This window comes from Ranitomeya variabilis, chromosome 1 (assembly GCF_051348905.1).
Source record: "Ranitomeya variabilis isolate aRanVar5 chromosome 1, aRanVar5.hap1, whole genome shotgun sequence".
NCBI classification, from domain to species: domain Eukaryota; kingdom Metazoa; phylum Chordata; class Amphibia; order Anura; family Dendrobatidae; genus Ranitomeya; species Ranitomeya variabilis.
Window position 1 is genome coordinate 991425633 of NC_135232.1, and position 13348 is coordinate 991438980.

General features: G+C 52.4%; 1 protein-coding gene across 1 annotated transcript in view; it reads left to right on the forward strand.

Annotated features, from left to right (window-relative positions):
* The first annotated feature begins 916 nt into the window (after window positions 1–916).
* CPE (carboxypeptidase E) overlaps window positions 917–13348 on the forward strand; it is a 97802-nt gene continuing 85370 nt past the window's right edge. Inside the window, exon 1 of the mRNA XM_077279465.1 lies at window positions 917–1945. Coding sequence (XP_077135580.1) covers window positions 1669–1945 — 277 coding nt within the window. The 5' untranslated portion in view covers window positions 917–1668. The remainder of the gene's footprint in view (window positions 1946–13348) is intronic.

Genomic DNA, 13348 nt, shown 5'->3' on the forward strand with positions numbered 1-13348 from the left:
CCTGCGTTTCCCTGCGTACCTATCTTTAACATTGGGTATGCGGGGACATGCGTTGTGTGCGGATATGTCCGCATGCGGCGATTTGACGTGTGTGGCGACCGCACGGAAACACAATTTTTCTTTTATGGGCCTAAGGACTTACAAGCAGATCACGGTTTCAGGTGACGTCACATTGACAGAGCAGCTGCTTCCTTTCCGCTCTGCTTTGTTGACGGGCGTCTCTGCCAATGTCATGCTGATTGACAGCCAGCTCCCTGCTGCATACCTGCCGGGAGCTGGCTGTCAATCAGCATGATGTTACATGTTGCTGGAAGGAGCAGTCTGTGAACCTGACACGAGCTGTGTGATTAAACCTATGTTTTAATCTAAAACACTGTGGAGTTTCGAAGTAAGCATAATATGGGAAGCCAGACGCGGATTATGTGTCTTGGCTGATTAGACCAAGGCAGGTCAGTGGCTGGCTTCTCTGTCTGGGGCGGAAAAAGGCCCACCAGGGACCCAAATCGGACTAGTCAGTATGTAAGATCTTCATACTGTGTGAAGACATGCTGTTTGGGCATCATACTGTGTGGGATATACTGTGGTGGCATAATGTGGGTGCATCATACTATGGGGGGGGGCACTGTAGGTACATGAGGGCTACGGAGCCTCCTAACTTGTGTGTGGGGGTCCTCGAACTGTGAGCAAGAGCACTATGTGGGACCATAAAAGCTGTATCAAACTGTGTGAACACTATGTGACTTCAATACGGACACCATTCCAGGTTTGGAGGGGGTCATAAAAAAATGTGTCCCGTTTTCCAGTCTTTCAAAATTAGGAGGTATGCCATAGTATGTGTACAAGGCTGAGCGTCACCGACCAGTGACAGTCACAGAGTGGTGTTCATACGCCTACTAGAGGGGCAGTCTCCTAATGTGCTCCATAGGCGGCTGCCTCTCCTGCCTGACACTGTCCTGACCTGGAGGAGAAGCCACTAACACACCCCTTATTTCTGCCTGAATAACCATTTCGGCACCACTTTGCCTCGGATTCATCTGGAGCTGTTTCTTTTCCAGCAGTGACCAGATGTTGAAGAACCCATGTTTTATAGGTTGTGCTTTGTTTTTCAATCCCACATTCAGCTTTATCTGTTTTTCATTATTGATGTCAACCTGGGAAAACTACAAGTGCCCATAAAATAGGGCAATTCTTACAAGTGATGGTGGCATCGCCCAGATTAGGATAGTGTCAGTACCAGGGGAGCGTAAAAGCACACGTACGGCTGACTACAAAGCAGCATGGTGGGCAGTGGTGCTGCTCTCCCACCACCTCACACCCCAGAAACAGCACATTATAAGGGTGCCCCTTTCTGCACCCACCACAGCCGCAGCATGGCGGGCTCCATCCCTCAGCCAGGATGGAAGGTGAGAGGAGGTGGAGAGCCTGAGTCACAGGAGGAGGAGGCGGAGGAGGAGGCTGCAGGACACAGCAGCAGTCAGTGACAGAGATAAGGAGACAAAGGGAAGCAGCTGGGACCTGGAGGAGGACAGTGGGCACACAGACACAGCACCGGGCACAGCACAGGAGGGGATGCTACAGGGCGCCGCGCACACTGCACAGCACTGACGACACTGCACGCAGCACTGACGACACTGCACGCAGCACTACACACTGCAGACAGGTGAGAAGATGGAGCGGCGCTCCCTGTGTCTGGCCGCCTGCGGGCTGCTGCTTCTTCTGGGCTGCCCTTCTTCCTCCGAGGCTCAGGGCAGGCGGCGGATACTGAGCCGAGAGCCGGGCGGCATCTCGTTCGAGTATCACCGGTACCCGGAGCTGCGGGAGGCGCTGGTGGCGGTGTGGCTGCAGTGTCCGTCCATCAGTAGGATCTACACGGTGGGACGGAGCTCCGAGGGCCGGGAGCTGCTGGTCATCGAGATGTCGGACAAGCCCGGAGAACATGAGCCCGGTGAGTGCGCGGTACACGGCAGGCAGAGCCGGGGATGTGCACAGCAGGGACAGCAGAGCCAAGCGCAGGGTGCAGCAGATCAGTGAGGAGCGGGGCAAAAAGAATCATTCCTTATTAATAATGGATGGAAGTTGTGGCCCAAAATACGTGACAAATGTGCTTTCACCATTAGGAGCCATGTGTACGGCTCTATACTGGTCTGCTAGATGTGGGCATGAAGTGCACGATGATGGCAGAATCTGGACGGTAGTGTGTGATGATGGCGGCACAATGACCGGTGCGCAGCCCTAGAGCATCTCATCTACACGGGAGCGTTATATGATTAGCTGCAGGCTTATGATGGGGTGGAGGTGAGGTGACAGCTTAGTCCCTGCCCCTCATATAACAGGATCAGCCAGCACCGCTGTGTGCAGCGGAAGAAGAAACATGCCCTAACCGATGGGGGATACCTATGGAGTAGGGGGCAGATGAGGATACCTGCGGAGATGATGGTTCAGGGGACAGAAGGGGGATACCTGCAGAGATGGGTGCTCAGGGGGAGATAGGAGATACCTGCAGAGATGGGGGATCAGGGGGCAGAAGGGGGATACCTGCGGAGATGATGGTTCAGGGGACATTAGGGGGATGCCTGCGGAGATGATGGTTCAGGGGACATTAGGGGGATGCCTGCAGAGGTAGAGGCTCAGGGGGCAGAGATGGGGGCTCAGGGGGAGATAGGAGATACCTGCAGAGATGGAGGATCAGGGGGCAGAAGGGGGATACCTGCGGAGATGATGGTTGAGGGAACAGAAGGGGGATACCTGCAGAGATGGTGGCTCAGGGGGAGATAGGAGATACCTGCAGAGATGGAGGATCAGGGGGCAGAAGGGGGATACCTGCGGAGATGATGGTTCAGGGGACATTAGGGGGATACCTGCGGAGATGATGGTTGAGGGAACAGAAGGGGGATACCTGCAGAGATGGTGGCTCAGGGGGAGATAGGAGATACCTGCAGAGATGGAGGATCAGGGGGCAGAAGGGGGATACCTGCGGAGATGATGGTTCAGGGGACATTAGGGGGATACCTGCGGAGATGATGGTTCAGGGGACAGTAGGGGGATGCCTGCAGAAATGGTGGCTCAGGGGAAGATGGGGGATAACTGTTAAGATGGAGGCTCAGGAGGCAAAAGGGGGTTAACTGTGGAGATGGAGATGGGGGATACCTGTGGAGATGGGGGAGATAGGGGATACCAGCAGAGATGGGGTTTCTGGGGGCAGAAGAGAGATACCTGTGGAGGTGGTTGATCAGGGGGAAGAAGGGGGATAACTGCGGACATGGGAGATTCCTGCAGAGATGGGGGCTCAGGAGGCAGAAGAGAAATACCTGCAGAGATGGGGGCTCAAGGGGCAGATAGGGGATACCTGCGGCTATGGGGGCTCTTGGGCAGATAGGGGATACCTGTGGCGATGGGGGCTCTTGGGGCAGAAGAGAGATACCTGCGGAGATGAGGGCTCAGGGGGCAGAAGGGTGATACCTGCAGAGATGGAGGCTCAGGGGGCAGAAGGGTGATGCCTGCGGAGATGAGGGCTCAGGGGGCAGAAGGGTGATACCTGCGGAGATGGGGGTTCAGGGGGGCAGATGGGAGATATCTGCGGAGATGGGGCTCAGGGAGAAGAAGGGTGATACCTGTGGAGATGGGGGCTCAGGGGGCAGATGGGAGATACCTGCGGAGATGGATGCTCAGGGAGCAGAAGGTGGATACCTGTGGAGGTGGGAGCTCAGGGGGCAAATGGGAGATACCTACAGAGACAGAGGCTCAGGCGGCAGAAATGGCTTTTGCAGAAAGTAAAAGTAACCAGCCCTGCTATGGGCTCTTTGCCATTGGACTTCCCACCGCAGTCTCCGATAATGACAGAGAGCATTAAATAAGGAATATCATGCATGGTAGGAGGGGTAAATACAAAATCCAAATGCAGTTTTCCCATTCTGAGCATTGTCCAAAGTCAGGGCGCTTCTCCGCCTCTGACGTAATACCTGGCACAGTAAGGTGCATTTAGACAAACTGATTTTGGTTTGTCAATGCTCCCTAATAAGTGCTGATCGACCGTATAAGTCAATGGGCGCTTGTTTTGAGGCCTGTAGCAAAGGCTGAGTAATAGTGATGGGGACAGAACAATCGCTAATATGATCATTCTGTCCACATATATCATGTTACCGGCAGCACATCCCCTGGCTGTTATGGAGCAATGTGTTGCCGATAATGATTTCTTTTGCAGGCATAAATGATCTGATCACCCAATGAATGAGTGTTTTGCTCGTTGGGTGATCACCAGCAGATAATTGGAATGAGTGTCCCCCATGAGCTCTCATTCACCGATTATCTACTCATCTAAATGCACCATGGAGGCCGCACTGTTTATCAGTTGCTTCCAGGCTCAGGCCCAAGGGTGACATGTCTATCTATTTAGCACCTGTATAAATAACGCTTGGTTTCCATTTATCCATTTCATCAGGATCAGATTTTTTTTCTACTTTCTACGACCAAACTGGTGAGCAGGATCGGAAAACACCACATGTAGCATGTTCTGATTTAACTCCTGGAATGATCAGGTACAGCAACTGATGTGTCGGATGAAAGGGAAGAGTCCAATAGAAAACTATGGGATCAGTTCCCACATGAGATTTTCTTTAGCATTTTTGTAGCCTGTCATAGGGAAATAAGGCCAGGTAGTCGGATATATGGAAATAGGGCCTTATAGTAACAAGGGGCAGTATTTGATTTTTAGGGTCTGGGCATCTTGAGAGGAGGTGACAGGATAGGGAATAAGCTTGGCGATTGTGCCATCATACTAGGTAATGAAGTCGGAGAAGTGCCATGGCCTGATGAGAATAGATTATGAGATTCCCATGGAATGGTTCTTTATAATTCTGTCTTCTGTAGCCAACACATTTCCTTATGCAGTATTTGGTCACTTGGAGGCTGGAGGAAATGATAGTGGATGATCAGATGGACCCAACATTGCCTTTTCTGAATTACATGATTTCCTTGCTATATAGAAGCCATCTAGGAAATGCTGTTGACAGATTCAGTTTCTCTTGTGTCTCCATGTGGTACGTGGTGTACATAACAGTGCCCTACTCCAGCTACAACGGTGCACATGTATACCATACCTTCTTTCAAGCATCCGTGGTGTTTTTCCAGTGGCTTTTCTTTACATTCTACATATAAATTAGCTATGGCTTCCAAACAGAAGCTGCCAGAAAAATCGACAGGTCATTTTTTTTGTAGCCATTTAACATCTTTCGAAGCCTGAAGCAATTGAAAGAAGTGACAAAAGATGTAACACATGCACAAGCGTTTTTTGTTTGTTTGTTTTACATTGCAGTACATACGGTCATTCTTTTTGTAGTTTTTTTAGCACTTTTTTTCCATGCGTTTTCCAGGCGGAATCCACCCAAAGGAGACATTGTATGCTCATACCCTAAAGCAGCAGCTCGCCTGCCTGTTTACTGTCTTCGCATAGTCAAATATTTTTTTTGCACTGCACAAACTTACAAACTGAAAAGAGCACTAGCTTTTTTACGTTTCATCTATGCATAAGAAATCTTTACACTTCAGTAAATAGATAGACCTCAATAAAATGTAGTTATGGTGGAACGTTATGGAAATCACAAATTAGTCTTGCATGGAGATGAACATGAAACACTGCGCTTGGAGGAAAAGGTTGCGCTGACTCCTGTGTGATTTTCCACTGGAGATGACAGCGGCTGTGGAGCACAGAACCTACACAACTAAAAGCGGATAGCTGATTTGTACATACAGCACAGTATACACTATGTGAGGCCGGTTTCACACGTCAGTGGCTCCGGTACGTGAGGTGACAGTTTCCTCCCGTACCGGAGACACTGACACACGTAGACCCATAAAAATCAATGCATCTGTTCAGATGTCATTGATTTTGTGCGGACCGTGTGCGGACCGTGTCTCCGTGTGCCAAACACGGAGACATGTCAGTGTTCGTGGGAGCGCACGTTTTACACGGACCCAATAGAGTCAATGGGTCCGCGTAAAACACGGACCTCACACGGACATTCTCCGTCTGGGGTCCGTGTGCGTGCCGGAGACAGCGCTACAGTAAGCGCTGTCCCCCCCACATGGTGCTGAAGCCGCCATTCATATCTTCCCTGTAGCACCGTTTGCTACAGAGAAAATATGAATGATAGTGTTTAAACTAAAGATCCATGTGTCCGCCGCCCCCCCACCCCCTGTGCGCCCCCCCCGCTGGTCAGAAAATACTTATCCGGGTCCCCCGTCGGCTGTCGCTCCTTCCTGGTCTGGCCGCGCCTCCTACTGTATGCGGCCGATTACACTCATGAATATGTGGCTCCACCTCCAATAGGGGCGGAGCCGCCTATTCATGAGTGTAAATGAGCGGCCCCACGTGACCGCATACAGTAAGCCGCGGCCAGACCAGGAAGGAGCGACTGCCGACGGGGGATCCGGGTGAGTATTTTCTGACCAGCGGGGGGGGGCGCACAGGGGGTGGGGGGGCGGCGGACACATGGATCTTTATTTTAAACACTATTCTTCATATTTTCCCTGCAGCAAACGTTGCTGCAGGGATGATATGAATCGCAGCTTCAGCACCATGCAGAGTGGGTACCACACGCTCCGTGTGGTACCCACTCGCCATACGGGCGGCACACGTGTGCCGCAGGTATGGCCTCCGTGAGTTCCCAGGCACACGGACACGGATAACTCCGGTACCGATTTATTCCGGTACCGGAATTATCTGGACGTGTGGGACAGCCCTCAGGCCGGTTTCACACGTCAGTGGCTCCGGTACGTGAGGTGACAGTTTCCTCCCGTACCGGAGACACTGACACACGTAGACCCATAAAAATCAATGCATCTGTTCAGATGTCATTGATTTTGTGCGGACCGTGTGCGGACCGTGTCTCCGTGTGCCAAACACGGAGACATGTCAGTGTTCGTGGGAGCGCACGGATTACACGGACCCAATAGAGTCAATGGGTCCGTGTAAAACACGCACCTCACACGGACATTCTCCGTCTGGGGTCCGTGTGCGTGCCGGAGACAGCGCTACAGTAAGCGCTGTCCCCCCCACATGGTGCTGAAGCCGCCATTCATATCTTCCCTGTAGCACCGTTTGCTACAGAGAAAATATGAATGATAGTGTTTAAACTAAAGATCCATGTGTCCGCCGCCCCCCCACCCCCTGTGCGCCCCCCCCGCTGGTCAGAAAATACTTATCCGGGTCCCCCGTCGGCTGTCGCTCCTTCCTGGTCTGGCCGCGCCTCCTACTGTATGCGGCCGATTACACTCATGAATATGTGGCTCCACCTCCAATAGGGGCGGAGCCGCCTATTCATGAGTGTAAATGAGCGGCCCCACGTGACCGCATACAGTAAGCCGCGGCCAGACCAGGAAGGAGCGACTGCCGACGGGGGATCCGGGTGAGTATTTTCTGACCAGCGGGGGGGGCGCACAGGGGGTGGGGGGGCGGCGGACACATGGATCTTTATTTTAAACACTATTCTTCATATTTTCCCTGCAGCAAACGTTGCTGCAGGGATGATATGAATCGCAGCTTCAGCACCATGCAGAGTGGGTACCACACGCTCCGTGTGGTACCCACTCGCCATACGGGCGGCACACGTGTGCCGCAGGTATGGCCTCCGTGAGTTCCCAGGCACACGGACACGGATAACTCCGGTACCGATTTATTCCGGTACCGGAATTATCTGGACGTGTGGGACAGCCCTCAGGCCGGTTTCACACGTCAGTGGCTCCGGTACGTGAGGTGACAGTTTCCTCCCGTACCGGAGACACTGACACACGTAGACCCATAAAAATCAATGCATCTGTTCAGATGTCATTGATTTTGTGCGGACCGTGTGCGGACCGTGTCTCCGTGTGCCAAACACGGAGACATGTCAGTGTTCGTGGGAGCGCACGGATTACACGGACCCAATAGAGTCAATGGGTCCGTGTAAAACACGCACCTCACACGGACATTCTCCGTCTGGGGTCCGTGTGCGTGCCGGAGACAGCGCTACAGTAAGCGCTGTCCCCCCCACATGGTGCTGAAGCCGCCATTCATATCTTCCCTGTAGCACCGTTTGCTACAGAGAAAATATGAATGATAGTGTTTAAACTAAAGATCCATGTGTCCGCCGCCCCCCCACCCCCTGTGCGCCCCCCCCGCTGGTCAGAAAATACTTATCCGGGTCCCCCGTCGGCTGTCGCTTCTTCCTGGTCTGGCCGCGCCTCCTACTGTATGCGGCCGATTACACTCATGAATATGTGGCTCCACCTCCAATAGGGGCGGAGCCGCCTATTCATGAGTGTAAATGAGCGGCCCCACGTGACCGCATACAGTAAGCCGCGGCCAGACCAGGAAGGAGCGACTGCCGACGGGGGATCCGGGTGAGTATTTTCTGACCAGCGGGGGGGGCGCACAGGGGGTGGGGGGGCGGCGGACACATGGATCTTTATTTTAAACACTATTCTTCATATTTTCCCTGCAGCAAACGTTGCTGCAGGGATGATATGAATCGCAGCTTCAGCACCATGCAGAGTGGGTACCACACGCTCCGTGTGGTACCCACTCGCCATACGGGCGGCACACGTGTGCCGCAGGTATGGCCTCCGTGAGTTCCCAGGCACACGGACACGGATAACTCCGGTACCGATTTATTCCGGTACCGGAATTATCTGGACGTGTGGGACAGCCCTCAGGCCGGTTTCACACGTCAGTGGCTCCGGTACGTGAGGTGACAGTTTCCTCCCGTACCGGAGACACTGACACACGTAGACCCATAAAAATCAATGCATCTGTTCAGATGTCATTGATTGTGTGCGGACCGTGTCTCCGTGTGCCAAACACGGAGACATGTCAGTGTTCGTGGGAGCGCACGGATTACACGGACCCAATAGAGTCAATGGGTCCGTGTAAAACACGCACCTCACACGGACATTCTCCGTCTGGGGTCCGTGTGGCGTGCCGGAGACAGCGCTACAGTAAGCGCTGTCCCCCCCACATGGTGCTGAAGCCGCCATTCATATGTTCCCTGTAGCACCGTTTGCTACAGAGAAAATATGAATGATAGTGTTTAAACTAAAGATCCATGTGTCCGCCGCCCTCCCACCCCCTGTGCGCCCCCCCCGCTGGTCAGCAAATACTCACCCGGATCCCCCGTCGGCAGTCGCTCCTTCCTGGTCTGGCCGCGGCTTCTCTACTGTATGCGGCCGATTACACTCATGAATATGTGGCTCCACCTCCAATAGGGGCGGAGCCGCCTATTCATGAGTGTAAATGAGCGGCCCCACGTGACCGCATACAGTAAGCCGCGGCCAGACCAGGAAGGAGCGACTGCCGACGGGGGATCCGGGTGAGTATTTTCTGACCAGCGGGGGGGGCGCACAGGGGGTGGGGGGGCGGCGGACACATGGATCTTTATTTTAAACACTATTCTTCATATTTTCCCTGCAGCAAACGTTGCTGCAGGGATGATATGAATCGCAGCTTCAGCACCATGCAGAGTGGGTACCACACGCTCCGTGTGGTACCCACTCGCCATACGGGCGGCACACGTGTGCCGCAGGTATGGCCTCCGTGAGTTCCCAGGCACACGGACACGGATAACTCCGGTACCGATTTATTCCGGTACCGGAATTATCTGGACGTGTGGGACAGCCCTAAGGCCGGTTTCACACGTCAGTGGCTCCGGTACGTGAGGTGACAGTTTCCTCACGTACCGGAGACACTGACACACGTAGACCCATAAAAATCAATGCATCTGTTCAGATGTCATTGATTTTTTGCGGACCGTGTGCGGACCGTGTCTCCGTGTGCCAAACACGGAAACATGTCAGTGTTCGTGGGAGCGCACGTTTTACACGGACCCAATAGAGTCAATGGGTCCGCGTAAAACACGGACCTCACACGGACATTCTCCGTCTGGGGTCCGTGTGCGTGCCGGAGACAGCGCTACAGTAAGCGCTGTCCCCCCCACATGGTGCTGAAGCCGGTATTCATATCTTCCCTGTAGCAGCGTTTGCTATAGAGAAAATATGAAGAATAGTGTTAAAAATAAAGATTTAGGTGTCCGCCGCCCCCCAACCCCCTGTGCGCCCCCCCGCTGGTCAGAAAATACTTATCCGGGTCCCCCGTCGGCTGTCGCTCCTTCCTGGTCTGGCCGCGCCTCCTACTGTATGCGGTCACGTGGGGACGATCAATTACAATCATGAATAGTCGGCTCCGCCCCTATGGAGGTGGAGCCACATATTCATGACTGTAAATGATCGGGCCCACGTGACCGCATGCAGGAGAAGCCGCGGCAAGACCAAGAAGGAGCGACAGCCGACGGGGGACCCGGGTAAGTATTTTCTGACCAGCGGGGGGGCGCACAGGGGGTGGGGGGGCGGCGGACACCTAAATCTTTATTTTTAACACTATTCTTCATATTTTCTCTGCAGCAAACGTTACTGCAGAGAGGATATGAATCGCAGCTTCAGCACCATGCAGAGTGGGTACCACACGCTCCGTGTGGTACCCACTCGCCATACGGGCGGCACACGTGTGCCGCAGGTATGGCCTCCGTGAGTTCCCAGGCACACGGACACGGATAACTCCGGTACCGATTTATTCCGGTACCGGAATTATCTGGACGTGTGGGACAGCCCTAATCCTGTATGTCCTGGGCACCAATACTCCATTAGGCCGGTTTCACACGTCAGTGGCTCCGGTACGTGAGGTGACAGTTTCCTCACGTACCGGAGACACTGACACACGTAGACCCATAAAAATCAATGCATCTGTTCAGATGTCATTGATTTTTTGCGGACCGTGTGCGGACCGTGTCTCCGTGTGCCAAACACGGAGACATGTCAGTGTTCGTGGGAGCGCACGTTTTACACGGACCCAATAGAGTCAATGGGTCCGCGTAAAACACGGACCTCACACGGACATTCTCCGTCTGGGGTCCGTGTGCGTGCCGGAGACAGCGCTACAGTAAGCGCTGTCCCCCCCACATGGTGCTGAAGCCGGTATTCATATCTTCCCTGTAGCAGCGTTTGCTATAGAGAAAATATGAAGAATAGTGTTAAAAATAAAGATCCATGTGTCCGCCGCCCCCCCACCCCCTGTGCGCCCCCCCACTGGTCAGAAAATACTTACCCGCTCCCTCGCTCCTTCCTGGTCTGGCCGCGCCTCCTACTGTATGCGGTCACGTGGGGCCGATCAATTACAATCATGAATAGTCGGCTCCGCCCCTATGGAGGTGGAGCCACATATTCATGACTGTAAATGATCGGGCCCACGTGACCGCATGCAGGAGAAGCCGCGGCAAGACCAAGAAGGAGCGACAGCCGACGGGGGACCCGGATAAGTATTTTCTGACCAGCGGGGAGGCGCACAGGGGGTGGGGGGGCGGCGGACACCTAAATCTTTATTTTTAACACTATTCTTCATATTTTCTCTGCAGCAAACGTTACTGCAGAGAGGATATGAATCGCAGCTTCAGCACCATGCAGAGTGGGTACCACACGCTCCGTGTGGTACCCACTCGCCATACGGGCGGCACACGTGTGCCGCAGGTATGGCCTCCGTGAGTTCCCAGGCACACGGACACGGATAACTCCGGTACCGATTTATTCCGGTACCGGAATTATCTGGACGTGTGGGACAGCCCTTATAGAGCATATTGGGGCGTCTATATTAACCAATACCAGGTCACAATAGTAATGCCCTGCAGGATGCAGCAGAGCCCCGCAACAGGCAGGCGCAAAATACTGAAGGACTACCATTCACACCATTAAGGCTATGTGCACACGTTGCGGATTACATTGCGGATTTTTCCACTTGGGTTCACTGCGGATTTTATGTGGTTTAATGCGGATTTCGCCTGCATTTTTACACCTGCGGATTCCATTTATGGAATAGGTGTAAAACGCTACGAAATCCGCACAAAGAATTGACATGCTGCAGAAAATAAACCGCAGCGTTTCCGCATGGAATTTTCCGCAGCATGTGCACTGCGGATTTGGTTTACATGGTACTGTACAACGCATGGAAAACTGCTATGGATCCGCAGGGCCAAATCCGCAACGTGTGCACATACCCTTACAAATCTACCAATTCCTGTAGGGCTGGTTACTTAGTGGTATAAATGCACAAAGATGAGGCATGTATAGGACGCCAGTCACACATGTAGTGCACAGTGTCTGGTTTACAGCCTATCAGTGAGGCCCACACCATCAAATTAGGCGGGCTGCCCAGCACTATGAAAGTGCACCCCACAGGGATAGACACCCTCCAGCCAGCACTAAAGGGTCCCGCTGCACCCTGTAAAAGATGTAGTAATGTGCCATTATAAGATGTAAAATATGTGTGAGGTATTTTGACATTGATATTTTGGCCAAAATACGCAAACCCTCATCAATGGTTCTCATTATCTTGCGAGTCCTTGCACTAAAATTAAAAGCAGCACAATGAAAAGGACTGCAAGTTAAAAAGAACTCCACAGAAAAAAACAATACACATGCACTACAAGATACAAAAGACCCCCGTGATAAAGGGTTGGAAGATGATCTGAGCCCAGTCACCATCACATGTGTTCACCATCACATGTGTGGGAAAGGTGTGGGGGGACTCAGTCTTTTAAGATGCAATATGGACAGCGAAATATAGCTAATTTGAGGCAGTCTGAGAGCAGAATGTCTGGTTGGCACCATAGCGTTTTAGGCCACGTGCACACGTACAGTATTTGGTCAGATTTTTACCTCAGTATTTGTAAGCAAAACCAGGAGTGGGTGAAAAATGCAGAAGCAATGATGTGTTTGTATTATACATTGCCTCTGATTGTTCCTCTCCTGATTTTGACTTACAAATACTGAGGTACAAAACTGACCAAATCCTGACAGTGTGCACGTGGTCTAACTTTGCTCTAATTAAGTGTATGAACTGAATTCTGGACCTACTGTGAAGTGATATAGGCTCACACCACCTATCAGTGATGGACAGAAGTGGAGTGATGGGGCTCATGCTAAGGTCTGTCATTTCTTTTTCTTATAAAAGGTCAATGAAGAAGTAAAAGTTGCAATCTGATGGAGTTCCAGATATCTTGACTTACATGGTTAGTGGAGCAGATACAGGTTTCCAGGCTTTATGATCATTACCAGACTATGTAAACACCCACAGAGACGCATAATGTTTATGTGACTAAAAAACTAACAAATCTATGAAGAAATGTAAATATGGTGCAGAGAACGGCATGTCAGGTTTTCCTTTTGCTGAAGGCTAGCTGCCATCTCGTGCCTCGGTGTTTGTGACGTGCAGTGCTCACTATACAGCACTGCATACAGGCAGATAACATGGGATTTCTCCTACTCTGTTGTG